The 26,399-nt window shown below is 41.7% G+C and overlaps 1 protein-coding gene across 2 annotated transcripts in view; it reads right to left on the bottom strand.

Annotated features, from left to right (window-relative positions):
* Positions 1-549: 549 nt before the first annotated feature.
* Positions 550-26,399, bottom strand: part of WASHC4 (WASH complex subunit 4) — a 51,066-nt gene continuing 25,216 nt past the window's right edge. The window contains exons 16-33 of one of the 2 annotated variants that reach the window (XM_055118360.1): positions 26,118-26,225; positions 25,022-25,168; positions 24,819-24,898; positions 22,993-23,098; positions 22,302-22,418; positions 20,492-20,660; positions 19,811-19,965; positions 18,331-18,405; positions 17,975-18,079; positions 16,065-16,199; positions 12,840-12,948; positions 11,525-11,591; positions 10,763-10,849; positions 10,326-10,473; positions 6,317-6,413; positions 5,377-5,573; positions 4,980-5,079; positions 550-2,884 (exon numbers count right to left, since the gene is read on the bottom strand). In XM_055118360.1, the coding sequence (XP_054974335.1) occupies positions 2,817-2,884; positions 4,980-5,079; positions 5,377-5,573; positions 6,317-6,413; positions 10,326-10,473; positions 10,763-10,849; positions 11,525-11,591; positions 12,840-12,948; positions 16,065-16,199; positions 17,975-18,079; positions 18,331-18,405; positions 19,811-19,965; positions 20,492-20,660; positions 22,302-22,418; positions 22,993-23,098; positions 24,819-24,898; positions 25,022-25,168; positions 26,118-26,225 (2,070 nt within the window). In that variant the 3' untranslated portion in view covers positions 550-2,816. The remainder of the gene's footprint in view (positions 2,885-4,979; positions 5,080-5,376; positions 5,574-6,316; positions 6,414-10,325; positions 10,474-10,762; positions 10,850-11,524; positions 11,592-12,839; positions 12,949-16,064; positions 16,200-17,974; positions 18,080-18,330; positions 18,406-19,810; positions 19,966-20,491; positions 20,661-22,301; positions 22,419-22,992; positions 23,099-24,818; positions 24,899-25,021; positions 25,169-26,117; positions 26,226-26,399) is intronic. The other variant, XM_055118361.1, reaches the window with a different exon arrangement.

Genomic DNA, 26,399 nt, shown 5'->3' with positions numbered 1-26,399 from the left:
ACCACCACGATTTCCTTTCACCTTTGACATATCCAGAATAAAAGCGTATCATGATAAAACTGTGTGACAGTTTTCTCATCATTCCCACAATCTTACAGATTTAACACTCGCCTTGATCTTACCCAAACAATTTCTCTAGTATCGTCTACAAAAGGCTTGTCTCTCATCTCCAGAGCAGCATTTAAAAGACTGATATTTATTGTCTCAGTTCAGTTCATGTTTGCAAGTGACACCAGTTATTTCTAATACTCTGTACTGTGAACTAATGATCCCTTCTCGGGATTAAGATTTACAATGAAGTCTTGGTGCATTCTTTAAATTTTAGTGAAAAGAGATATTAAAAATGATCCTTAAAAAAAAAAAGTTCTTCACTTGGAACACATGGAGAGGAGCCAAATACCAACTTGAAATTTCTGGCCTAAATAGCCAGAAATCTTTTCAAAGACGCAGTCCATATATCTTATGAGATTAAGGGGAACTCAAAAAGAGCTACTACTCAGACTGCTGGTTTGAAGACATTCTATTTTGAACATAAACATCCAGGGGAAGTATATTTTGAAATTATATTTATTAACGTTTTATTATATATAGTGTATTCTTTAGAACTGGGGCCCGGGAAGCCCCACTCAAGTCAATAACAAAGTTTCCATCTCTTACAAAATGTAATTAGAACAATGTTATGATTACTCTTTAATTCCTGAGAATTTGCACATTATTAAGCTTTCTGTGAATTTTCAAAAGATGCTCACTAATTTTAAATTACAGTATTGTGAAAAAAATTAAAATGTTAACATTAACATGTTATCAAGGAAAACCATCATTCAAATGTGTCTATTAAGTTAGGTATAAATACACTCAAGCCCTATTATCCTGTTATTTAAGAGCTTTAAATAGGTGTAATCTTTTTAGAGATTTTTATATTTCAAATGTATCGATTTGCTATCATTATTCAGACTACGATAACTTTATTTGAATTAAAAGCAAAATAATAATCTGTCACTTTCTTCTTGAGAATGAGAATTCCATCCATGTGGAGATAAAATAACTGACACGTGGGGCTAATAAACAGAAACATCTGATTTTCAAATTACATTTTGATCCCTATTGAGAGATGAAATTTTTAAGGAAGTCAAAAGAAAAACAACTTCTATGAAATGGTGACAAAATTCGACACAATCAAATCCAAGAACATTAATATGAAGATTTATAGCAATGAAAATATAAATTATGAATTAATGCAGCATGCTTTAGGGCCATTTCTACAGTCAGAATGAATTACAAATACTACAAACCTTACTCCACGGGTGTTCGTAATTCAGTTGAGCCATGTCTACATAATACACAAGAGACATTTCCTACCTAGTTCTGTTTCTTCTGACTTCAAACAGAAGTGTTTCTCCCGGGGTGGGAAAGCGTCTCTGGCCACAGTGACGTCAGACGGGGTCACTGGTCTCCTGCTGCAGGGCTGGGGCCCCGGCAGCAATGTCAGGGTGATTTGGGAGACTTACCCAGGTAGATTCTCAGTAGACAATAGCAACTGGAGTAACCAAGTCCTCCCCAAAGGGCGTTAGCAATGCGTGTCAGGTTAGACTCACTTCCTCTCCTTCGCTGAAAAGGCATCACTGGAGACACTACAGACTACACAGGACTTCATGAACCGTTAACTATGAAGTGACAGAACCTTTACAAAAATAAAGCTGGTAGCTTACCAGGAACTGAACTACTCAAAAATCTCTCTGTACTTTTGAAATCAGTAACTGATCTAATAGAACTTCATTCTCACAGTGGTAGAGATATATATATATATGTATATATATACATATGTATATGTGTATATATATATATACATATATATAGTTTTTTTTAAGCCTGCACAGTGCTTATCTGATGTCTTAGATTATACTTGGTTTAAAGAAAAAGGTCTATTCAAATTATCACCAGGATTTCAATTCAACCTAATGTAGAAGAAAACCTGAGTTTAGATGTAGAAATAATAATTCATCCCATTTCCTCTGATATCATATATAGTGCCTTCAACCAAAAGGGGACTCTTCACACGACTCTATGGCTTTGAGTTCTCTTTCCTATTGCGTGTTAAGCCTGACACTGAAAGCAGTTGCTGGAGGTTAATGTTTCAAAGCAATGTAAACTAGTTATAAATGTCTCGTCAAAGACATCAGCAGCTTATGTAAGTCACATGAGATTAACAGAGAATCAGCGTACACTGTCTATAAAGGTACATAACAGACGCGTGTCTCGCCTCTAGTATCAAAACCATCTTCATACAGATTCCTTTTATAAGAATATTGATATGTAAGCCTCATGAATTTCAGGCTCAATTCCTTTTTGTTTAAAATGTATTTACTGCCCAGCACCGCCAAAAGTAAAAAAAAAAAAAAAAAAGTATTTACTAGCTGTACACAGTATATGCATTGAATTTCCAATGACAGAGACAAATATGGATCCAAGACCTATTAAACACAAATTACAAACATTCACAAGACCACAAGCAATTTGAGGTGGCAGTTTAGGGATTTGGATTTGCCACAACTTCACAATTTCACTGCGAGTAACTGTAGGCACATCATTTCCAGCCTAAAATCCAGGCAAAAATACCAGGTTAAAAAAAAAGAAGAAAAAAAAATCTCATTCTCAACTTCTGAACACTAGAACTTCAGAAGGATGGGCTTATCTTGAGAGCACTGTCTTTCAAGGGTCCCAGCATCCAAACACTCCCAGGAAACACTTCCTCCGCCGCCCTGGCAGTGGCGCAATGGGGCGCTGACGCGGTACGGGGGCGCTGCTGCCCTTCAGGGTCACTTGACCACGGGATCCGCAGCCACGGTGCTGTCCGGCAGGGCTCCGTCGCTGGCCTTAGCTTCTTCTGGAAGCAACAATGAAATTAACAGTGGGTGCGTCTGTTTAGCTAAAATACGTTACAACAACCGACTGTTTCTCCATCACAAAATAGACTATAACTTAAAATACCTTTTAAAAAAAACAAAACCCACTAGGCTAAGTATTCTAGTGCACCCTATGGTTAGACTAAGTACTATGATGTGCAACCCGTGACTGGTTCTACTGAAGAGGAGCACGGCGAGAAGACGCGCCAGGTTTGCGGCCACGCTCCTCCCTGCACTGGACGTCCCAGCCGTGCCACGACCAAGCCACCGGAGTATAAGAAATGGGATGCAAAGTCACAGCAAAAATGATCCAGAGTAAATGATTCACCCCATATATATTTTTATGCTAAAGGAGGGTGTTTTTTTTCACTGTGATAGTAAGGGAATAAATTCCTAGCATTTTGTGCAGAATGTCACGTGTACGTATTATTCTGAGAAATTTTTTCTGGAGGTCCTCGGAGAGGCCAGGAGCCTCTGGCGGTACCCGGCCAACCTCGCTGGCCAGTCAGTGTGAGGGACCCAGGCTCTGCAGTGCCAGGTCCTTCCCAGGCCGCGCCTATGACAGTCAGGTGGCAGATGGCAGGGGAGATCCAATCAGGATTGGACACGTGCCATGATCGCTATACTGTCTCCCTGGCCTGACAAAAAGTATTTTGCCTATGTACCCCCCACCCGTGACTGCATTACTTTTCGGAGCAATAAAACAGAGTCCTAAACAGCCACCACGCAGGCACGTCAACCCACTTCTGCCTGCAATGATACACACCGCCAGGAAGCCTGGAATGTTCCTCAGGAAGACCAACCAAAGCAAAGACAGTCACTAAAACTCAAAGGTTTATGGGATTTGTCTTAATGCTTTAGGCCTTAAGGGAAATATTCAATCTACCTTGTAAAGCACATCTAGTCCCCTGGGACTACAGTCAAAGTTTTCTGGAGCACGAATAAAAATCTAGGCAGTGACTGAATTTCTCCACACGCCATAGACCATATGATGCATTCCTATACACATTTGGCTAAATTTTTGCTAAATACTGCAAAAATTTGAGAAGTATCATACCCTAAAAAATGAACCTAAAAACAAACGTATTTTCAGGCCATAAATGCTGAGCATTTTCTATGGAACAATCTGGAATTATTTTTCAAGCATATAATTATTGCTTAGCCTAAATTCCAAAGCGGCCTGCATACACTCCTAACTGCACTGTAGCACTGTGCACTGTTGTCCCGTTGCTCATTAATTTGCTCAAGCGGGCACCAGTAACGTCTCCATTGTGAGACTTATTGTTTTTGGCATATTGAATACACCACAGGGAGCCTGTCGGGCTCTGCCTTGAGGGTGGGATACTATTGGTAGCTTGCCAGGCTCTCCGAGAGGGACGGAGGGATTGAACCGGGGTCAGCCACATGCAAGGCAAACGCCCTACCCACTGTGCTATCGCTCCAGTCCATCGTCATTAGTGTAAACAACATTCCTAACTGATAAATGGTAATTTATGAGGCATTATCAGAAAATATGCCGAGTGTTTCTGCTGATTCTACTCCGACTCTTCCTTCTTAATCTCACAGACCGGTTGAGATGAGGTAGAAGTGGGGGTGGAGGATGGCGGAGGGGAGCAAGGGCAGGGTCGGGGGAGGGACAGGGCCTGTTCAATTTTATATAAATTAAGAGAAAATCAACAGCTATCCCAGAATGCAATGCTGAACTGCACATTTCTTTCCAGTTCACCTCTGACCCAAGTGACTTCCATGAAAGCGTGTACTGAAGGGCCAGAGAGGTAGGACAGTGGGTGGGCATTTGCCTGGTACACAGCTAACACGGGCTCAATCCCCAGTATCCCAAAAGGGTCCCCCCACGCTCGCCAGGAGGTAAGCCAGTAAGCCCTGACTGCAGAGCCAGGACCAACCCCTGACACCCACCAGGTGTTCCACATCCCTACAAAGAGAATTCTATTAACAGGGCTGTATTCTTTTTCAAAAGGATACGGAAGCTGGAAGTCTAGACAAATAAAAGGGCTGTAAGTATCTACTACCAAAAAAGGATTTCTTGATCTTTCCAACTTTAATCTACTCACTGACCTTCTTTCTCTTTCTTCTCTTGGTTTTCTTCAGCCGCAGTCTTGTCAGCTCTGAAGAAAATTCTTGCACTGCTCAGTGAGAAGTAGAGCAATTCAAATTCCTAATAAAAAATTGTAAACAAAGTCTGAAAATACTTGTCACAGCCAGAGTGTTAAAATTACCATATTTAATATCATTATTTCTAGTAAATCACAAATTCAAAAAGTGAACTGAGAAGGATCCATCCACTGTTAAGATCTGAGTCCAATGGCTTCCAAGAACCCTTCACTTAAGAAAGGTTGTTTTTTTTAACCAATATTCTCCTCATTTAAGGCGGGGGTTTCCATACATAACTTGCTTTTTCAGGTATCAACTGAAGTAACTGTTACTACAAAGCCAGCGCAAGCGTGTGCTCTACCTGCAGATACACATCGAGGCGCTTCTGGGTGAGATTCATGGTCTGCAGCAGCTTTTCGTCCTGACCCGCCGCCTGCACGTGCTGCTGCCTGGCGACTGCTCGAATCTCCTTCAGGTACTTCTCCCGGACAGACTGGAACCAGTGAAGGGAGTCAAACTCCTGGTACTGGTCCAGAAGCTTGAGAATGTAAGCCACACCTGAAGCCATCAACCAAACCAAAGGTACGTTTGAGTGACACAGCAGCCCCATTCTACCCTCCACCAGGGTCCCCTAGTATGAAACAAGCCATCCTGAATCAATCCTCTCTCAAGAGACATTTCATAGGGAAAAAGAAAAATGACAAACTAAGCCACACGGCCGAATGCCTCCTTTCCAAGACGAGACTCTGGGCTGCAGAGGGCACATCGGGCCGACCGGATGCAGTGCGTGCAGGACGCCGGGTCTGACCCCAGCACTGCTCAGGACAGCCCCCCAGGATGTGGGCCCAGACAGCCCGACACAAAACACTACGAAGAACCAAAGACAAACCAATCAAAGGAGGGAGGGAAGGTGGGAGGGAGGACGGGAATTGCTATAAAAATGGTCCAGAAATAAGATGGCTGTGAGGATGAGGAAAAACTTCTACAACTAAACTGACAAGAGCTTGGGAACTATCGGAGAGCCCAGTACAAGCTGCTCTCACCACAAAACCACCACAAAAACCCAAGCCAAAGTATTAGATCCAACTAAACTATGCCATTCCAGTATCAAGCGGGCATGAATGAAAGTTACAAATGGTGGAAGCAATTATCACCAATCGGATGACTTGGCTGAAAGAACATTAAATGTTGCTTGTGAAAGTATGTGGCAAGCACATACATCTATCCTCAAACAAATCTTCATAAACACCCAACGTTAGGGGGACAGAGTATCAATGTGAAGATGATTCCAATAAGCTTACCCATGGCAAAGCCATCATCAGTGAATGCGGCTCCAATTTTATTTTTTTTATTCAATTTCTCCTTACAACTAATGGAATGCTCTACAAAGTTGAGGGTCTAAAAAGACATAAAAGCATATTAGAGAACAGTCTTAGGAATAATTCTGGAATTTATTCCAAAGGCAGTTATTTTAAAAACTATACACAAATCTGGTCTAGATTTCTGTTCTATTCTTGACATTTCAAGTATCTGCTTCATACCAAAAGCCACTGTGGAGGTGACAAAGTATGCAAGTATCCCTTTCAAGTCTTTAAACATAAGCATCCTACCGCTCATCACTTACCCAAGCAGAGCTTATACATTTTAAACTATGCTGCAGATTTTACAGAAGTGGACACTGAGGCTAGAGAGGCTTACTACTTTACCCACAGTCACCTTCTAAGTGAAAGCTGCAATCAGAAAGACTTCAATTCTGACTTCTGACTTCGAAGCATGAGCACAGATAACGACGGTAACCATCTCCACCCACCCAATCTGGGTACCCCCAGCTACAGTGCTTAGGGTTATTCCTAGCTCCACGCTTCAGAGTGGCCCCTGGAAGTGACCAGGGGCTGTAGCCAACCCAAGCGCAAAGCAAGTGACTTACTTCCTGTACTATTTTTAAACCCTTCCCCACCCCATCCAAGTATTTTTGGTTTGGGAACCATATATGAAGGTGCTCAAATAATTGGCAGGGCCCTGGAAGTGTATGGGGTACTGTGGATTGAACCTGGGTTGGCAGCATGCAAGGTAAGCACCCTACTTGCTAACCTATTTCTCCAGACCCCACGCAATTTATTTTAAAATACTATTTCCTATCATGTTCTTTTTTTTTTTTTTTTTTTTTTTGCTTTTTGGGTCACACCCGGCAATGCACAGAGGTTACTCCTGGCTCTGCACTCAGGAATCACCCCTGGCAGTGCTCAGGGGACCATATGGGATGCTGGGAATCGAACCCGGGTCGGCCTCGTGCAAGGCAAACGCCCTCCCCGCTGTGCTATTGCTCTAGCCCCTATTTCCTATCATGTTCTTTGTGAAAATGGCAGCTGAATAAATTCCCCCATCAGCACCTCTCTTAAAACTTACCTCCAAAACACCTACTTGGGTGACACACCCAACACATATTTAATGAAGCTTATATGATGCAGGCATGAAGTTCACATGAGAAGGAAATGAATCCCGTCCTTTCCTCTAGAGCAGGGCTCCTGAACCTTGACGCAAACAACCCTCTCTGCCTGAGAACTGCACCATGTAAGTGCTGCCAGAGCCGCCTCGGATTCACTACACATTGACATTTGACTCAATTTTCGGTCATCACTTTTTCAGAAATCTTTTACTGTTGGCAAATTTGTCCCGGGCCCCATCCTGTTACAAGGCCTATACGGGCTTGCAACCTGCACTGCTAAGCTCAACTCAAGAGAAGCACTCAACCATGGCGGAGACGCACTGAGGCCACGGGCCACGCACGGGGAGGCAGACACAGTGAGGCCATGGGTCACACACAAAGAGGCAGACACAGTGGGGCCATGGGTCACGCACAGGGACACAGACACAGTGGGGCCACGGGTCACATAAGGGTATTTGCTATGTGGCCAACACAACTAAAGAACTGGATTTTTTATTTTATGAAACTTTAATTTAGGGGCCAGGTGGTTACAAACAGGAACACGGCTCTAGAGGGATGAAGGAAATATGTTCTTAAAAATAATATGATAGACTGACACCCAAGGACAGTAGAGATAGGGCCAGGAGACTGCTGCATGGTTGGCAGCCTGCCTCATGAGCTGGGGGAGAAGGCAGCTGGGATAGAGCAGGGATCACCAAGTCAATGATGATTGGAGGGATCGCTCGGGATGGGAGATGTGTGCTGAAAGTACATAAAGGACCAAATGTGATAGCCTCTCAGTATCTATATTGTAAACTATAACGCCCAAAAGTAGAGAGAGTATGAGGGAAATTATCCACCACAGAGGTGTGGAGGACGGGTAACAGGGGGGGATACTGGGGACACTGGTGGTAGAAAATGTGCATGGTGGAGGGAAAGGTGTTCAATCACTGTATGGCTGAAACTCAAACATGAAAGCTTTATTAAAAAAATAAATATTATGATATGGTTTGGTAGGTACTATATTCTCCCTTACTGAAACCAAAGCATCAAATTTCATTATCTTTCCCTACAAAACTGAGATATTTATCAGTTCCTTTAAATCCCTATTATTTGTTCCATTTATGTTTATCTTTTTTTCTGGAATTAGATTGTAAACTCAAGTACAAGAGAAGTGTCCTACACTTTTTGTAGTGTTATTAATCCATCATCTTTTCCCCTACCAACTCATTCTGACAGCTGCCTTGCAAAATTCTATTCTTCTGCAAACCTACAAATGGTTCCCCACTCTACCCCAGGGCCTGAGTGCACTGTCTTTGACATACAGACATGTGGGGCTGGAGCAACAGCACAGTGGATAGGGCATTTGCCTTGCACGCAGCCGACCCGGGTCCGATTCCCAGCATCCCAGATGGTCCCCTGAGCACCACCAAGAGTAATTCCTGGATGCAGAGCCAGAAGTGACCCCTGTGCATTACCAGGTGTGACCCAAAATGCAGGGGGGAAAAAAGACATACAGAAATGTGAAGAACCCTGGGTGGAGCTCAGTAGTCAAGGACTGGTTTGCAGGGGTGTGGCCCTAGTTTGGATCCCTGGAGATGGATGGGAGAGAGGGGTAAACATAAACACACACACACACACACACACACACACACACATGCACATGCGCTGCAAAACATCTTAAAAAACAATGAAAACTCATACTCACACATATGCTGTAAAGTGAAATAACATTAAAACAAGATACAATGAAAACTCACCCTGTTATCAAACTGTTACCAAAAGTATAACTAAGACTGATTTCTGTTTGGTTCTGTCTTAAGGTGAAAAGTTGTTTTCAGAAGAATGTGGACATTTCTGCTACATCAGTTTTAACATAATAATTCTGATACAGCACCAACAATAAATGCATTTTAAATGTAGCTGGAAAAAAATAGGGCTACTCATAGATTTCTTTACCAGCTATTTTAATGAATAGCAATTACTATACATAAGAAAATACAAGCAATAGGCAACACTTTAAAAATGCTACTTTTTTTGGGGGGAGGGGGGTCACAGCCAGCAATGTTCAGGGTTGACTCTTTCTCTGTGCTCAGGGGTCACTCCTGGCTCTGTGCGAGGGCTCGCTCCCGGCAGGCTTGGGGGGGAGGGGGGGCCGTACAAGGTGACAGGGAATGAATCTGGTTGAGCTGTGTGTGAGGCAAACCCTACCAGCTGCACTAGAGCTCCAGCCCCTAAAAATGTTACCTCTTAATGAAAGACAAAAACGAAAGCAGTGATGTTTTGGTTTTCAGAACGAAGCATTTATCATTTTTTAATAAAAAAATTCACTATTAGGAAAATATGATTCTTCTTGTTACCTCTTTTGAGTCAATTTTTCCCACCAGGATAAATGTTTTTATAATAGAATTTTGGGAAATGTGAGCTAGTTTTAGATGGCAACTATAGAATTAGAGCAAGATATGATAAAGAGGAAGAAGTAAAAATTAAGGATGGATGTTAATATTTACTACTCAATAGAGAAAAAAGTCTTCGAACAGTACACTTTCAATAGATGCAATAGAGATGCAACACAGTTTAGCCTTACTCAGCACTTACCATTCTGTAATCAGCACAATTACAGGAAATACTTATAATGGCATACACTTCAGTCATTAAAACTGCATCAAGAGTCTCCTAGTAGTTATTAACAATCTATCTTAACTATAAATAAGTCTTATCTTCACAGCTCGTAGTCTAGACCACGTCCCAAGATCAGTTTTACTTACAATCAGAAAATCACAATATAGGTGATATAAATTTCCTACTGCAAAGAAACTGCACATGCTTTTTAGCACTTTTTTAAAAAATCACTTAGAATATTTTAAATTTGCAAAAATATTTACCAAAGGGGGAACGATGATATAGAAGTTTCGGAGATGTATATTCTTTGGCCTTCGAAATTCTGGTGCAAAAACATCTACAAGCATTTTGAAATACTCTGTACCTTCTGCAGAATTCCTTGTGTGATCACTGAGGACTGAATCCAAATGCCTAAGATGTAAAAAAAATTTAAAAAGTATTGCTCAAAGGCAGGCAGATGTGGATTTTCAATTTACCTCTTAACAATGTAGATGAATCAAAGCACTCAAAAGCAAAACACCGTAAATAAATTTCACTAAATAAATTTCACTGGAGTTCAGAATGAATTCATTTTCATACGTGTTCAAAAATCAACATTATTTAACAACCCTAGTCCCTAAAGTAAACTAGGAAGGGCATCTTGAAACTTGAAGAGAACTTTGTATTCTTCTCACAAGGAACGGGAAAGAAATCCTCTTACCTTGCTGCTTTTAATGTTTCTTCTGCAAGACCTTCTTCTTTTACAAGTTCTTCAAAATTTACAATATCTTCAAGATCAGGAACAAACCTACCCAAGAATTTGGGAAGGAGTTTATTAAAACACATCAACGTGCACAACTGACACAGACATGAAAATGGTACAGTAAGACTTTACTTTTTCATTAATTGCATATTTGGAAAGAACCTTTCGTATGGTCTATTAGCATCATTGCTTAAGCTTTAAAATTGAGATTTTGGGCCAGAAAGATAGTACAACCGAGCCAGTCACTGTTAGGTGTGGCACAAAGTCAAAATAATAAATGAGTTTTAGATATAATCAATTTTTAATCCTTAAAATCCAGTATCTGGAGGGTATCAGAGCACAGCCAGCTGGGCCCAGGGATGCCCTGGCTGTGCGGGCAGGGATCGTGTCTGGTGGGGCTCAGGGAACATTTGAAAGGCTGAGGATTAAACCAAGCTGGGCTGCCTGCAAGGCAAGTGCTTTAACCACTGCATTACTTTTCTGACCCCCTCCCCCAAATTACATAATCTTTATTTAAAAAACTGCACTAACAAAATAAGACACCTATAACTAAGAGAAATAGGTTTTCAAAGGTCTATAGTTCTAAAATTTTAAGGAGGGAAAAAATACCTAACCAATAGAATGAATTTTTCTGTACATTATCTCAAAATACAGTCTTCTCTATAATATTACAATGAAAATGACATGAAAAATGTTCAATGGCAAAAGGCAAATGTTTACCTAATGGCATTGCTGCTGCAATGAAGACCTCCAGATCTTATCATTCGTACGTAGCCCATAGCATTACCTTAAAAACATACACGCAAAAATCAGGCATTTGTAGAAAGAAGTCTAAACGCTAATAATCACAAGTAGCTACACAGAGGGATCACGCACAGGGCTTCAACTTCGACTTCCCAGCAGATCCTACAGTGTACAATTTCAATGCTTGCTCCACAAGTCACACCGATACATATTTCAGCACTTAAGTACAAGTGAACGTATAATCATATCAAGCATTTTAAGTGCAGCTTTCTCAGAATAATAGTGGCATTATTTTATAAACCCAACATTTGACAATCGCTAGTTTCCCCACACACAGCTGGAAATGACGGCCAGAACGTCCACTCGCTGCCCACCAAGATGATTCTCTCTGGTCTGGAATAATCACTAAGCTTTTTTTTTGAAAATCTTAGGCCAACACAGGCATGTCTAGTAATATGTCCAAGCCAAATTTAGGATTTCTGCCCCCAATGATATCTCCTCCATCAGAAACTGACAAGTCAGTCCTTCCAGTCGCTTGTTCGGGTACCTCAGTCACCCCCGGCCCCTTTCTTTCTCCAACAGTCTGGAACTGACTGACTGGCGAATCACAGGCCAGTCCCTGGCCCACCACTGGCCTCATGTCGCCACTTCCATCGCCAGCAACCTGCCCACTCCCCAGCTACCACCCATCTAGCCTCTCTTCAGCAGTCTCAAGCTGCAAGACTGAGGAGACAGCACAAGGAGGAATGACACCCGTCTGGAAAACCTGAGGCCCCAAGTTTCACCCCCGCCCCACCACGGGTGGCTCTCAGCACTGCCTGGTACAGCTCTGGTGGCCCCCAAGCACTACTGGCTCTGATGACCCTGGTGGCCCCCACACCTCAGGTGAAAGCAGTGCTGCAGTGCTCAGTCCGAGCACTAACCCCGAGGGCCACTGAGAGGCGCCCCTTAGGAAATAGAAAATGCTGCCAGGAAAATGTCTGTCTGTCTCTCTCTACTTCTCTCTCTACTTCTCTCTCTCTCTCTCTCTCTCTCTCTCTCTCTCTCTCTCTCTCTCTCTCTGTCTCTCTCTCTCTCTCCCTCTCCCTCTCTCTTTCTCCCTCGCCCCCTATGGATGCCCTCCCACCCACTCTCTCTGGCCCACTATACTTTTAAAGCTTTTGATCAGAAAAAAAATTAGTATGATCAAATTAGACTCAGGAACTCACATGACCAACTCCCTTTTCATATGAGAAGTCTGACATGAGAGATATGGGGGGGGTTACTTCCCAACTCCATTTTAATAACTTACCAATTTGGCTGATGAGTTGCCTGAACTGATCAAGGTAGCTCTGTCCCTCTGGGGTTATTCCAAGTTTTCTGATGCCTCGGTTGAATTTTTCTGCTCTTTCAAAAGGATACTAGGAAAGATAATTTCAATACTACCTCTAATTAATAGAGAAACAAAGCATAAAATGCCCATTATGCCAGTATCACTTTCCTTTGAAATTTCAAGCATTCCAAAAAAAGATATTCAAGCCTAATGACAATATATATAATATAGCACAAAACCTATCAATGTTTAAGGGCAAATATAAATTTCTCTATGATATAAGCCGAGTAATATTTAATGCCAATGCACCTCAGTTTCCCACCACCAACATTAATCTCCTGTGACTCAACTACTCTATCAAATAGATAAAAGGAACCAATTCCTCCTAGAAACATGTTCAAAGAGGTGTGAGCGAGTTTCTGTAAGTTGAACGCATTTAGGGACTAATAAACACACTGCTGCCAAATAAAACACATTAGCTAATATTTCCAGTGACCACCACCAACTAAAATATAATTTTTCAAAGTTTTAGTTGACTGAAATATCTAGAAAAAAATCATTATGTCAGTAACAAGTGGAAACAATTCCTGTACAATAATATAGTGATTATGTCTCTGAATACTGGTAACTTCTGTACACCCGGCACGGCCTTTGCTTTGCATGCAGCTGACCCCGGTTAGACCCACAGCACAGCACAGCACCTGGTCCCCCAGTGCGGCAGGAGTGAGTCCTGAGCACTCTGGGTATGGCCAAGTCCAAACAGAGGTCACCTAATCCTTTACTGATGAGTGAAATCTGTAACATCGGTGTAAAACCGATCACTGTTAAAGGGCAGTAGAAAGCAGTACTTTGCTGGCTGTACACTGAGCAACTACCAACTGATATGTTGAAATATAGGGGCTTGGGGGCTGGATCTATAGCACAGCGGAGAGAGCGTTTGCCTTGCATGCGGCCGACCAGGATTCGATTCCCAGCATCCCATATGGTCCCCTGAGCCCTGAGCACCGCCAGGAGTAATTCAGCACAGAGCCAGGAGTAACCCCTGAGCATCACCAGGTGTGACCCAAAAAAGCAAAAAAAAAACCAAAACAACAACAACAACAACAACAAAAAACGGGGGGGGGGGGGTTGGGGAATATTAAGAAGGGTAATTTAAAATTTTTTTTAATTTTTAATTTTTTTTTTATTTTTGGTTTGAGAACTCTGCCCAGCTGTGCTCCTGGCTTACTCCTGTGCTCAGGGATCACTCCTGGCGGGGCTCCTAGGGCCAAACCCCAGTCAGCACAAGGAGCCTCACCCAGGGTACCATCTCCCTGACATTCTACTTTCATTATCATCGTCCCTTCCCTTTATTATCAACTTCATAAAAAGAATGAGATCAATTTGAATGTAGTGAAATGTGATGAGGACATTACTTTCTGTTAGGAATAAAAGGCAATATACATATGTGTCAATGTTTAACACAACCGTGAAAAGTACCTTAGAAGGAAATACATCCAAATACAGAAATGGGAGGAAAAAGAAGAGGACAGACACTGAGTTTATGCACTCTTTGTTTACATGTTTCAAAACGGCATGAATATTTTCTGCATCACTTTAAAATAAAGAATATTAATGCCTAGCTACACTGATAGTTTGATTTCCGTACTTTTTTGACTTTAAAGATTGAAGAACTGAAAACTGTAAAGGAAATCAGAAACGCATCCGGACTTCGCATCAGGTTACCAGCATTGGGCCACCCCAGGTGGGAAAAGTATCGTCCCTCCGCCTGTTCCCCTGGCGGCTCACTGGACGCCATCTTCCAGAGGCCACCTGACAGTCAGGAATGGGTCCGCAGTGATGAGACACAGGGGGCCTCATGGGATGGAAGAGAAGCCACCCTTGTCCTCCCCCACCCCAGTGAGACCCCGAGTCCCCGCCCCCAAAGGGCTCCTCTGGCTACTGATTAAGCTGCTTAACGGCCATGATCCCAGAGACACACGAACAAACCTTGGAACCCAGTGGCTTTTGGCAGATTTATTAAATCATTAAACCCTCCAGATGTAATTATTAAAATAATTTTAAAATTTAATAATTAAATCCCTCCAAAGAAGGGGATGGGCAGAGAGTCTCTTGCCCGCACACCTGGCTGTCTTCCCCGGGACCCCTCGGAGGGGATGGGCTCCAGCTTCCGTCCCTGCCCCGAGCAGAGGTCCCGGCGGCCAAAGACCACCGGAACCTAGCCACAGCCATGCTCAAGGCTCCTCTCCACATGTTCGGATAGGCCTCACGCATGAAGGTACCGGCAGAGGAACCCAGGTGTGTGTAATCCCATCAATGGCCAACATCCAGAGACTTAAAAGCAAGCTCCCAGAAGATATCTTATAACCTACTTCTCCCTCTGGGAGAAACTAGCAAGCTACTGAGAGTTTCCTGCCCACATGGGACAGCCTCACAAGCTTCCCATGGTGTATCCATAGGCCAAAGCCAGTAACTGAATCTCATACCCCTGACCGTGAAAGAGCCTCCAATGCGGCACCGTTGGGAAGGTCGAGAAGAGAGAGGCTTCTATAATCTCAGGGATAGGACGAATGTAGAGGTTACTGAGACCACTCGAGCCACTCGATAATCAACAGGATTTCATGATTCATGATTCATGAATTAAATCCCTCCAGATTTAATTATTAAAATTTCAGAATTCCGAAATCATATGCTATTCATAATCAGCAATAGAAAACAAATTGTCTAATGTTGCCTTTTCAGCAGGTCTGAGTATTGGAACCAAATTAATAATGGTGGGTCTGGTGTCAAAATATTGCATGTGATCAAAGTAGAGAGAGAGAGTAATGTGGAAATCATCTGCCACACAGGAAGGGGGAGGGCATAGGATGGGGGTATACTGGGGTTTTTGGTGGTAGAAAATGTGCACTGGTGAAGGGACGGGTGTTTCATCCTTGTATGACTGAGACTTAAACCTGAAAGCTTTGTAACTATTCTCACAGTGAGTCAATAAATAAATTTATAAATAAATAAATAAAGACTGAAGAACTGAAAACTGTAAAGGAAATTTTAAAGTCAAATCTGGGAGATACTGAGTAAAAATTTAAAAACTTAAACCCCGTAGAAACAGATTTAGCATTAACATGTAATGTATATTATATAACTATATAAACACTACACATACAACAGTTGAATCAAATTATGATTAAAGAAGATATAAAATACCTTGTGATCATTTTGGTCCTTGATTTCCCGGAAAAACCTAATATCTTTAATCAATCTAGATTTGATATGCTCATCATACATAAATTGGCTGAATATATAGAACTTCTTTTTCAAAAACTGGTAGGTGAAATTAACCTACAAAATAAAAATTTTAGAAATTAACACAAAGAAAAAAAAGAAATTAACACAAAGGATGTCACATAAATAACAATTAAATCAAATTATGTTAAACAATTTTGTGTTACACTTTATAATGCTTAGTATTTATAAAGGCTAATTCACGTTGAACCTGAAATACTTAAATGTTAGGAGTTTTGGGTTTTATTTGGAAACCATCTTCAGCATTGCTCGGGGGAGTTCCAAGACCTAACCCAGGTCCACCACATGTAACGCAAGCACCTCCCCTCAGTACCATCACCCCAGCCCAAATGTTAGTTTAAAGGCTCACTTTACAGAACTTTTTGTAAGGCCCACATAAATATTTTTACTACCAAAGGGAAAAAATAGAAAATATTCTCTTAAGAGGACCAAGAGTTATTTTTTGTTTGTTTGTTTTATTTTTCTTTTTTTATTGAATCACTGTGAGATAGTTACAAAGCTTTCATGTTTGAGTTTCAATTATACAATGATCGAACACCCATCCCTCCACCAGTGCACTCTCTCCACCACCAACGTCCCCAGTATAACCCCTCTTTCCAACCCTCCAGGACAGACAACTTCCCCCATACTCTCTCTCTACTTTTGGGCATTATGGTTTGCAATACAGATACTGAGAGGCCATCATGTTCGGTCCTGTATACTTTCAGCAAGCATCTCCCATCCCGAACGATCCCTCCAACCATCACTGTCCTATTGATCCCTTCTCTATCCCAGCTGCCTTCTCCCCCAGCTCATGAGACAGGCTTCCAACTATGGGGCAATATTCCCGGCCCTTGTGCCTACTGCCTTTGGGCGTCAGTCTCACATTGGGTTATCTTATATTCCACAAATGAGTGCAGTTCTTCTACGTCTGTCCCTCTCTTTCTGACTCATTTCACTTAGCATGATACTCATGGAGGACTAAGGGTTGAGGTGAAAAATCACAATACCAGATTCAAACCCTGTTTTTTGTTTTTGTTTGTTTGTTTGGCCAATTGGTCAGTTATTTGGGGGCCTCACCTAACAGTGCTCAGTGCTGATTTCTAGTGACCCACCGGGGACTATAAGTGGTGCCAAAGATCAAAGTGTGGTCAGCCACCTGCAAGGAGAATGCCTCACGCCCTCTACTGTCTCTCTGGCCCGGGACCCTGGTTTTTAACTCACAAACCACAGTATTAAGCTTTGATATTACTCCGCCTAGAAGATCCTTCACCACTCATCTGCACGGTACTTCAGAAAGAATCATGCTGATCTTTCAGCTTTCACGGGGGAAGGCAGTAAGTATTCAATTTTTATTCTGGGGCATCTCCAGTGGTGCAGAGGAAGCCTGGGGACTCCTCCCAGTGACTCTTGGCCAACCAGACCAAGTTCAAGGCGGCGATGGCCCCAGATGTGGTGCTTGTGGGGCCCTGCTGTGCCCTGCAGGCCGCCCGAGCCAGCCAGGCCTCACCTGGCAATGCTGGCAGAACATGTGATGCCGGGGATCAACAAGGGTCAGCCGAAGGCACATGCCCTGGACCCTTACACTATCCCTCCGGCGCTTTTCCTTAGGCAGGCGTGACACGGGTATAACTGGGGTGTCATACACGCCAAACAAGTGCTCTCCCTCGAGCTGTATCCCCCAGCTCAAGTAGTCAGTGGTCTGTCCTCGTACATACAAGGAAGTCGCTCTCATGTTACACACGGCCCGTGCTGACCAGAATACCCTGTTTTCCCAACTACCAAACTAAACAGGTCTCTATCCCTCAGTCACACTGCCAAGAGGTACTCACTGTTGTGTTCATGATCCCTGTGCCGTGTGTTCGGATTGAATTAGCAATATGTCGAATATTGATAGTATTCAAGTGTTTGTTATTGCTTGTTCGTTCAATAAAAATCTACAATAAAAAAGAATTTATGCTAGATAACACAACTCATCAAAAACACCTCAAAGAAAATGTGAAATCTACTTGAAAATAATGTCACTAGAAAGTCAGTAAAGAAGGTAATAAAATCAAAGAAATAAAATGCTGTCTAAACAATTTGGGGAGTTTATTTTGCTAAGTTTCTTTACTTTAAGAACTATGTGCCCCTCCCTTGGGCTTTCCATAATATACTCTTTATTTTTAAAATTTCCAAAACTACTCACCTGGTTGTTGAGATTATAGAGGTATCTAGATACAAATATATGAATGTTTCTCATAATTTCCAAAACATCCAGGCCCTATAAAACAATCCACAGAAAATTCTATTATTAGTTTAATAAAAATCAAGATTTGTTTCAATAGGGACTTGCTGCTTATGTTAAGCTCCCCAACATTTTAAATAATTTAAGAGAACAACTACACAAAAGTATGCCCAAAAGCCAAAAAAGGGAGTTCAGATAAAACACTCGGGATTATCTTCTTAAGGGAATGCAGGTACATTACTGCACTGTCCTTCTGGGCAGACAGAAACTTAAGGTTAGACTATTCAAAGTTGTATGACTCGCAATCACTACCCCTTAAAATGAGCTAATTTGTTTGTCTTCCCAAGGATCTCCTATTCTTTTGTTATAAAATTGAACTAAATGGCCAGATTCTGGAAGATAGGATATGTTGTGATAATTATAAAATACATACTATTTTTCAGGACTGTGGAAGGTTCTTTATATGTAATTCTCAAAAAATGAGGTATTACTCTTCTAAATTCCACAGGTGAAGAAAATGAGGCTAAGGGAGTTCTCCAAAGTCAAACAGCTAGGAAGAGGCAGAACCCAGGCATTTTAGAAAGTCTAATTCCAAATCCTTATGTTCCCTTTAATTATAGCAGATCATCAATACCCCTGCAAGTTTTTTATTATAGTTTTTCTCATATTTTTATCTAAAACATTACTTACTCATCTTTTCCCCACCCATTAAGCTCTAAAAGCTTATAAGCTGAGACATTTTCTATTTATTTTTGTATCCCTAGTTCAGTGCCTAGACTGTTTTCAGTAAATATTGTAAGTATACTGAGTATACATACTGATCCCAGAAATGGTCCCTATATGCAGCAAGTTGGCAAAAAAAATTTTAACACTTAAATTTTGGAAGTAAACATTTTGGGGACTAATTTGATCTGAACAGTATTTTTTAAACGTACATGCAAATTAACTGAAAACAGTTTATTATTAATTTCATTATTGCATTTTATGAGTAACTGCCATATTAAAAATTATACTGCATTCTTTAGAGAAGCTAATTTACACTCTTTATTTCAGGAACACTTATAGGGACAAATTTAACCATTTTTCCTAAGACATGAAGGCTTATGAAGCAAATGTTTAAAATCATTATTTAACTGCGACCCAACTAAACTTTTCTGTATTCTGCATAAATCACCTCATTATCCTGATGTTTCTATAAAGAGCTAAATTTTGACGCTGTAAATGCTCAGCAAAGCTGAGTGTAAACAGGAAGCCTCTGGTAGACAGTTTTCATTAGCCCGCATGTATATCAGATAATCTTACTCTTTGCAAGTATGAGGTTTTATTTAGCAAACATTACATTAAAGATATACCAATTAAGAAAAAATATATATATTTCTTACAGAATACTATTATCATGCTACTATAATCTGGCTGTGCTAGAAACATTTTGATACTGTACCTGTTCCAAAGTCTGGCTAGGAAGATGTGCCTCCGTCATAACCAATCCATACCGCTGAGTAGCTAAATTTCTCATTTCGCTGTAAGTGGCCCAATCATGAAGAGCTACTGTGGTTAAATTGTAGAAAGTCTTGTCTAGGTAGTGAGTTACATAAGCTGGGGGGGGGGGTGGAGTTGGAGGGAGGACAGAAAGAATGATAAAAGAAATTTATGAACTTGTCTTTTTGATTTCTTTAGGGGCCACACCTGACAGTGCTCGGGAGCTAATTCTGAGATCAATCCTGGCTCTGTGCTCAAGGGACCACAGGAACGTCAGAGAACGTCAAGGGCAGCAAGCACCTAGATCCCTGTAACCTCCAGCCGAGAAACAACTTGTCTTTGAACACTAGGCTCCCTTCCTTAAGGAAAATGCAACTAAGAATCAAGAAGGAATTAGAGAACAAAAGGAGTGGGGCCCTGGTCCCCTGGGTCCCCTGGGTCCCCTGGCCTGACACAGAGCCCCTTAGGCTCTGTTCCCGGCAACACACAGGATCCCCAAAGCACAGCAGGAGTGACCCCCGCCCCCGCCCCACCCCTCTCTCTTAGAATTTCAATAAAAGAAAACCCCAACGTTTCCAATTACTTGTTCATTTAGGGTAAGAAGACCAAGACGCCAACCTGAGAAGGAAAGCTGCACACTCACCTCGAATGTCAATGAATCGATTGAAAAACCGAATGGGATTCAGAGAGAAAAAGAGAGCCAGGTCTTTCCTGCCCACTTTGAAGGGGTTTCGGTCGTCCAGCTTGAGGTGTGTGTGCACAGAAAGTCGCAGATCTTTCTCGATTTCTTTGCATAACTTGTCCAACAAATGCTATTCGCAAAGAGGTGGGAGCTTAATTTTTCAAAATGACATAACGGGTTGTTTTTCCCCTACCCACCCGTGCTTTGTACTTGGAGTTTTATAATCAATTCCATGATGAAAATTATTTTCTCAGTCTGAATTCGGTATAAATATTCCATGGTAAAATCTTGAATCAAAATTTGCTCTACATTTTATATCAAAGATTTTACTTTTGATTTCTTTAGGGGCAACACCTGACAGAGTAGGGAGAAAATGCTAAACTTGTGTTTTCATTAATACTTTTCTAATGGCTTTATTTCGAGAAACATGAATTCAAAATACAAATAAAGCAAACAATTTATGGGAGCTATCAACAGGGAAGAAAGGTCTTTTAGAAATGATATTTTGAAAGCTTTCTACAGGGGCCGGAGTGGTAATACAGCAGGTAGGGCATTTGCCTTGCACACGGCCGACCTGTGTTCAATCCCTGACATCCCATATGGCCCCCCGAGCAACGCCAGGAGTAAATTCCTGAGTACAGAGCCAGGAGAAACCCCTAAGCATCACCAGATGTGACCCAAAAAGCCAAAAAAAAAAAAAAAAGAAAAGAAAAGAAAAATTAAAAAATAAAAAGCTTCCCACAGTAATCACTGAAAATCATGAACTAAAAAGTAATGAAACAATCATGCCTTCTAGTTTATCATAAGCTTTAAATACTGATGAGACATGGCCCTTAATTTTTAGCCAGTAATATTTAACATAAGAAACCATAAGTTTCCATAATCATAACACATTTTACTTATACTGTGACCCTTACTCATTTTAAATTCTTCCCTCCAAATATATTGCTAAGTGGCAATTTAATTTTATTTTTTAGTTCTTAAGTAATTTTGTGTTTATAGTATGTACTTCATTAAAACTGAAAGGGCTACATTCTATCCCCCTCCAATTATTTCTATTATGCAAGTCTTTAAAATAATTTCCCCTCAGAGAATCAGTACTCTTCAAATGAACAGTGAGTTAAGACAGACACTAACAGGGGAACATCACAGGCCCCGGGCACCCAACACTGAGCACTGGGCCTCAGCAGGAAGCTTATCACAACAATATATGGGGGAACAGACTGGGAGTAGGGACACGGGGACCACCGTGACGAGCAGGGGACGAGCTGGTGGCAGGTGTGCTGCTGGGACGCTGTACGCAAGAAACCCTACCACTAACAGTATTGTAAACCACAGTGCCTAAATTAAAATTTTTTAAAAAATAGTCTAGACCCTTAAGTTGTCTAGTATTAGCCAGCACTCAATATTCAAATCAATTCTACATCTGCATTCTTCTACTAGAATTTTAAATTCAAATATGCAATTTACTGAAGGAAATTCCAAACTTCTGATCTGGATGCTATAGAAAACCAAAACCCAAAGACTGATTTAGCACAACAGTGACATTTTTGCTAATAACAGTGTCCAGAGTCCCGTTCTGTGTGCCGGCAGTGGGGACAGCTCCCGGGGCCCACACGTGCAGGGAAGGCTCGACACTGACCCGCAGCCCTTCACGATGGCCCGTAAGTAGTGATTCTAACTCAGAGAAAGCATGCTACAATCCCCAAAGTTTTTCCAAACAGTACATTCCAACTATGTTTTAAGCTTTCAATTTCAAATATGATATTACCTCATTTAAAATTTCCATAATTTCCTTGTCGTAACAATCCAGGAGTATTTCATAGGACGCCAAATGCCTTGCATGCATCATAGCAGGCACACAATCCCGTAACGCACTGAACATGTACTAAGAAAATTAGAATGTACATCAATTTAGAAAAACTAAATAATATTATTAATCCAAATAATATTACAAAGATTATCTTAAAAGAGGAAATCTCGATCTGAAGGGGTTTTTAACACAAAGCTATTTCACTTTCTAAAAAAATGGGTAGATTTGATTTTTCTAAAAAGATTTTATTTTCTAATTTAAAATTCCAATTTTAAATATATGGAAAATTCAAATCATTTATTCTTTTCTATCTGGATTCAAACAAATACTTATTTCCATTAACAAAAAATGTGAACAATACACCCCTTGCTGACAAATAAATCTGACTACTGTGATATAAATTAAAATCAAGTAAAATACAAGTGATCTAAAATATGAGGACAAGAGTTAGCTATGCCAGTTTGAATTCATTAGTACTAACACAAAACGTAAAGAGAAACAATATAAATGATCGTGAATGTGCAGAGCACTGTATAACACAGTATTAGCAGTCATAAGGTGGCTAATTCAACCAAATGATCTACTCTAAAACTAGGACAGTTTGCGCGGAGTCTAAAAAACAGTGAATATTTCTTATATTACTACTTACATGCAACCGGGCTGCATCAACAGCATTTTCATAGACATCATCTAAATAGATCGGGAAGACGGCGCGGTGCCAGTAGAGAAAACAGCAGTCACACTGGATCTGGACTCTGTGACCAACAGGGACAATCATGGGTACTGAAATGGAAGTCTCCATAAGACAACAAACAGAATCACAGTATACACTGTAAGGATAGAAGCTTAATCTCACTCCATTTTGAGTGGGGTGGGGCCATTCCCAGCTGTGCTCAGGGGTGACTCCCCGCTCTGGAAGCAGGAATCACACTTGGCAGTGCTCAGGGAGCCGGAGGCGATGCCTGGGATCACGCCCGGTCCGCCTAGTGCAAGGCACGGCCCCGCCCACTGTACCACACTGCTGTGGCACCAACCCCACTCATTTTGCATTTCTGTATCACTTAAAATTCGTGGAGACTTGCCACAAAATATTTTTTCAAATTAAATCAAATCAAATACTCCAGGTGTCAGAGCGATAGTACAGCGGGTAGGGCCTTTGCCTTGCACGTGGCCGACCCGGGCTCGAGCCTCAGCATCCCATTCGTCCCCTGAGCACCGCCAGGAGTAATTCCTGAGTGCAGAGCCAGGAGTAACCCCTGAGCATCGCCGAGTGTGACCCAAAAAGCCAAATAAAATAGAATAAAATACTCCATCAGGTATTCTAAGAATTCTGCATATGTTTTAAAGCACAAATGAAAACAAATAACTTTTAAATATGTCTGAATATTCAAAGGTACTCAAAGCAAATGTATATTCTGCATTATCTTATATGCCTAGCTGCAAATGTTATATATTCACTGTTTTTCATCTCTAAGTTGAAATGCAGGATCTTAAAAAATTTGTAATTAAAAAAAAAAAAAAACCCTCCAGTCACACAACTTCTAATCTTTGCCAAGTGACTTATTTCTTATCTAATAAAGCAAGCTCAGGCATTGGGGAGGTGGTATAAGAGACAGGACACAGGATATGCCCTAGGCAGTTCAATCTCTGACACCACATGGCCCCCCAGGCATCACGCGGTGCAGCTCTGGAGACACGGGGGCACTGATTGGGGGTGGCCCTGGCACCACACCTGAGAACACCAGGACTGGCCATTCTGAGCACCATACGGGAGCCTTCCCCTCCCATAACCCCCAAGAGGAAAGAGCGCTCAGTGTTTCAACAAGAATGGAAATATGAATGCCTCTGGCTTCATAAATGGCAGTTTCTCATATAAAAACATTAAAGTTATAAATGCTAAATGGAATCTCCGTTGTAACCTTAGCTGGGAACTGGAATTCACAAGATGTTTGTCCTTTAATTAATTTGCTACTCGATCAATGAATAGGGGGGAGGGGGAGTCACAAAATGCAAAATTAAGTTTCTAAAAACTAATTTCAGTGACTGCGCAACCAATGACTTAGTTGAAATCAATGTCTCAAAATATCAGAAGGCTGTGTGACACAGAACGCTTTTAAATTTTTCACAAATAGGTGAGCTACATTATTAAAAATATCAATCACAAAATTTCTGAAGAGAAAACCTACAACAATCACAAAACGCACGCAGTTCTGCCCGATGTTCTAAGAGCTAGATGACATTTTCTCACGTGAGCTCTTCCAGAACTTACATGTTGACTGCGGAAACAAAACTAAAGAAATAGCTTCCCTGGTCACAGCCTCACCGTGCTCACTCCAAAGGCGTTAGTCACAGACAGGAACTGTTTGGTCTACCTTCTCTCGCTATGCTTCAAGGGAAAACACTGGTGTTTCTCTTACCCTGCTGTTTCTGTTACCTAGGCACCAGAGCTGGCAAGCATCGCCTATACTTACTTACCTTTCTCTAAGTTCGCTGATGAGATCCAGTTTTTTCATGACTACCTGAAGTGGAAGGAGTTCTTCGTCCTTAAATGTTTTCTATCAAGAAAGTGAGAAAAAAGAGAAGTGGCAAAGTTAGGGCAGGTTTCCTTGGCCAAGAAAAATGGAACTGTGAAATCTCAGATCTCAGTTTTATGCCCGGAGCAAGCGCCATACTCTTACCATCTGTGTGCCGACACTTAGTGCCAAAGAAACGATAAGTCGCCGCTGCCTCGTGCTGGGCCCGTTCAGCGTGTTTTCAGCCAGAACTAGAGCAGAGAGCACATCAAGCCGCTGTTCACTATATTTTTTGTCAGAAATTACTCTTTTCTTAAAAGATAAAACAGGAAATATTCATTTTATCTTTGAAGCAATAACCAAAGATGAATTAGAAAAAAAAAATTCCCAATTATTTTTTTCTAGGATTCAATTAATTAAGAGAGCAAAAATGCTTTTCCTGGCCAGGTTCTTGGGCTAATGTAAGGTGCTTTACTTTTGTAAGATTATGTGTAGGGTGAGTCTATGCATACGTTATACTTTAATAAGGAAATCATTGCTTAAAAAAAAAAAAATCACACTATTTTGAAATAGCGTATGTTGTCACTTTTAGTGACCATACGTAGCAGCGCTGGTGGCCCCGGGTCATCGCCGGCAGAGAGTGGCTTACTGACAGTGACCATTACTGACAGTGATCACTACCGACAGGGATCATTATCGACAGTGACCATTACTGGCAGTCATCAGTAGCCTTGTGTTAATACACTTATTACATGAGCAGAGATAACGAATTCCTCTAATCAAAAACCACGGAGTACCCTGGAAATACTGGGGATCCTTGGGGGCCAGAGTGACGGTACAGGGATGAAGGCACACCCCTGGCATGTGGCGGGCTCCAGTTTGCTTCCAGCACCTCACGGTCCCCTAGATACTCCAGGGTGCAGCCCTGCAGGCCCCGAGCGCTGCCAGCTGTGGCCGAGGAAGCCCCCAGGCAGCCCTGAGGAGACTGGGGTCATCTCCGGCACTGCAGGGCCCAAGCAGACCACAGCCTCAGGCTCTGAAAGCAAACCTACAGCCCAGGGGCAAAAAAAAAAAAAAATCACCAAGAGGGGCCCCCAGATCTCCAGAGAACTGCTTGGGAGACCCCATCCCCCAGCCCAAAATAAGTGATGATCTCACGTGTGAAGGAATGGAGTCAACGGGGTGACTTAACAGCAAAACTCAGACAAGGGCACACTGAAAGGATAATGTGATTCTGCTTAACGCAGAACAACGCCCATACCTTGGCCACGGAAATAGAGTGAAGAGCCTGATGCTGAAGGTGCTGTGTGATATGTGACACCGAGTCGGCCACAACCATGCTTCTCCTGTAGAACATGTGCTCGATGGCCTAAAAGCAGTCAGACGTAATGTTGTGAGAATCAACTTACAACTTTCAGGCAAAATTAGGAAACATTTTTAAGACCTCAAATAAGGCAAAGAATTTAGAAATGAGGGGCTGGAGCGATAGTACAGTAGGTTGTTTGCAGGCAGCCGACCCGGGTTCGATCCCCAGCATCTCATA

This window comes from Sorex araneus, chromosome 10, assembly GCF_027595985.1.
Source record: "Sorex araneus isolate mSorAra2 chromosome 10, mSorAra2.pri, whole genome shotgun sequence".
In the NCBI taxonomy this organism is placed as follows: domain Eukaryota; kingdom Metazoa; phylum Chordata; class Mammalia; order Eulipotyphla; family Soricidae; genus Sorex; species Sorex araneus.
This window is presented reverse-complemented; position numbering and strand designations above follow the sequence as displayed.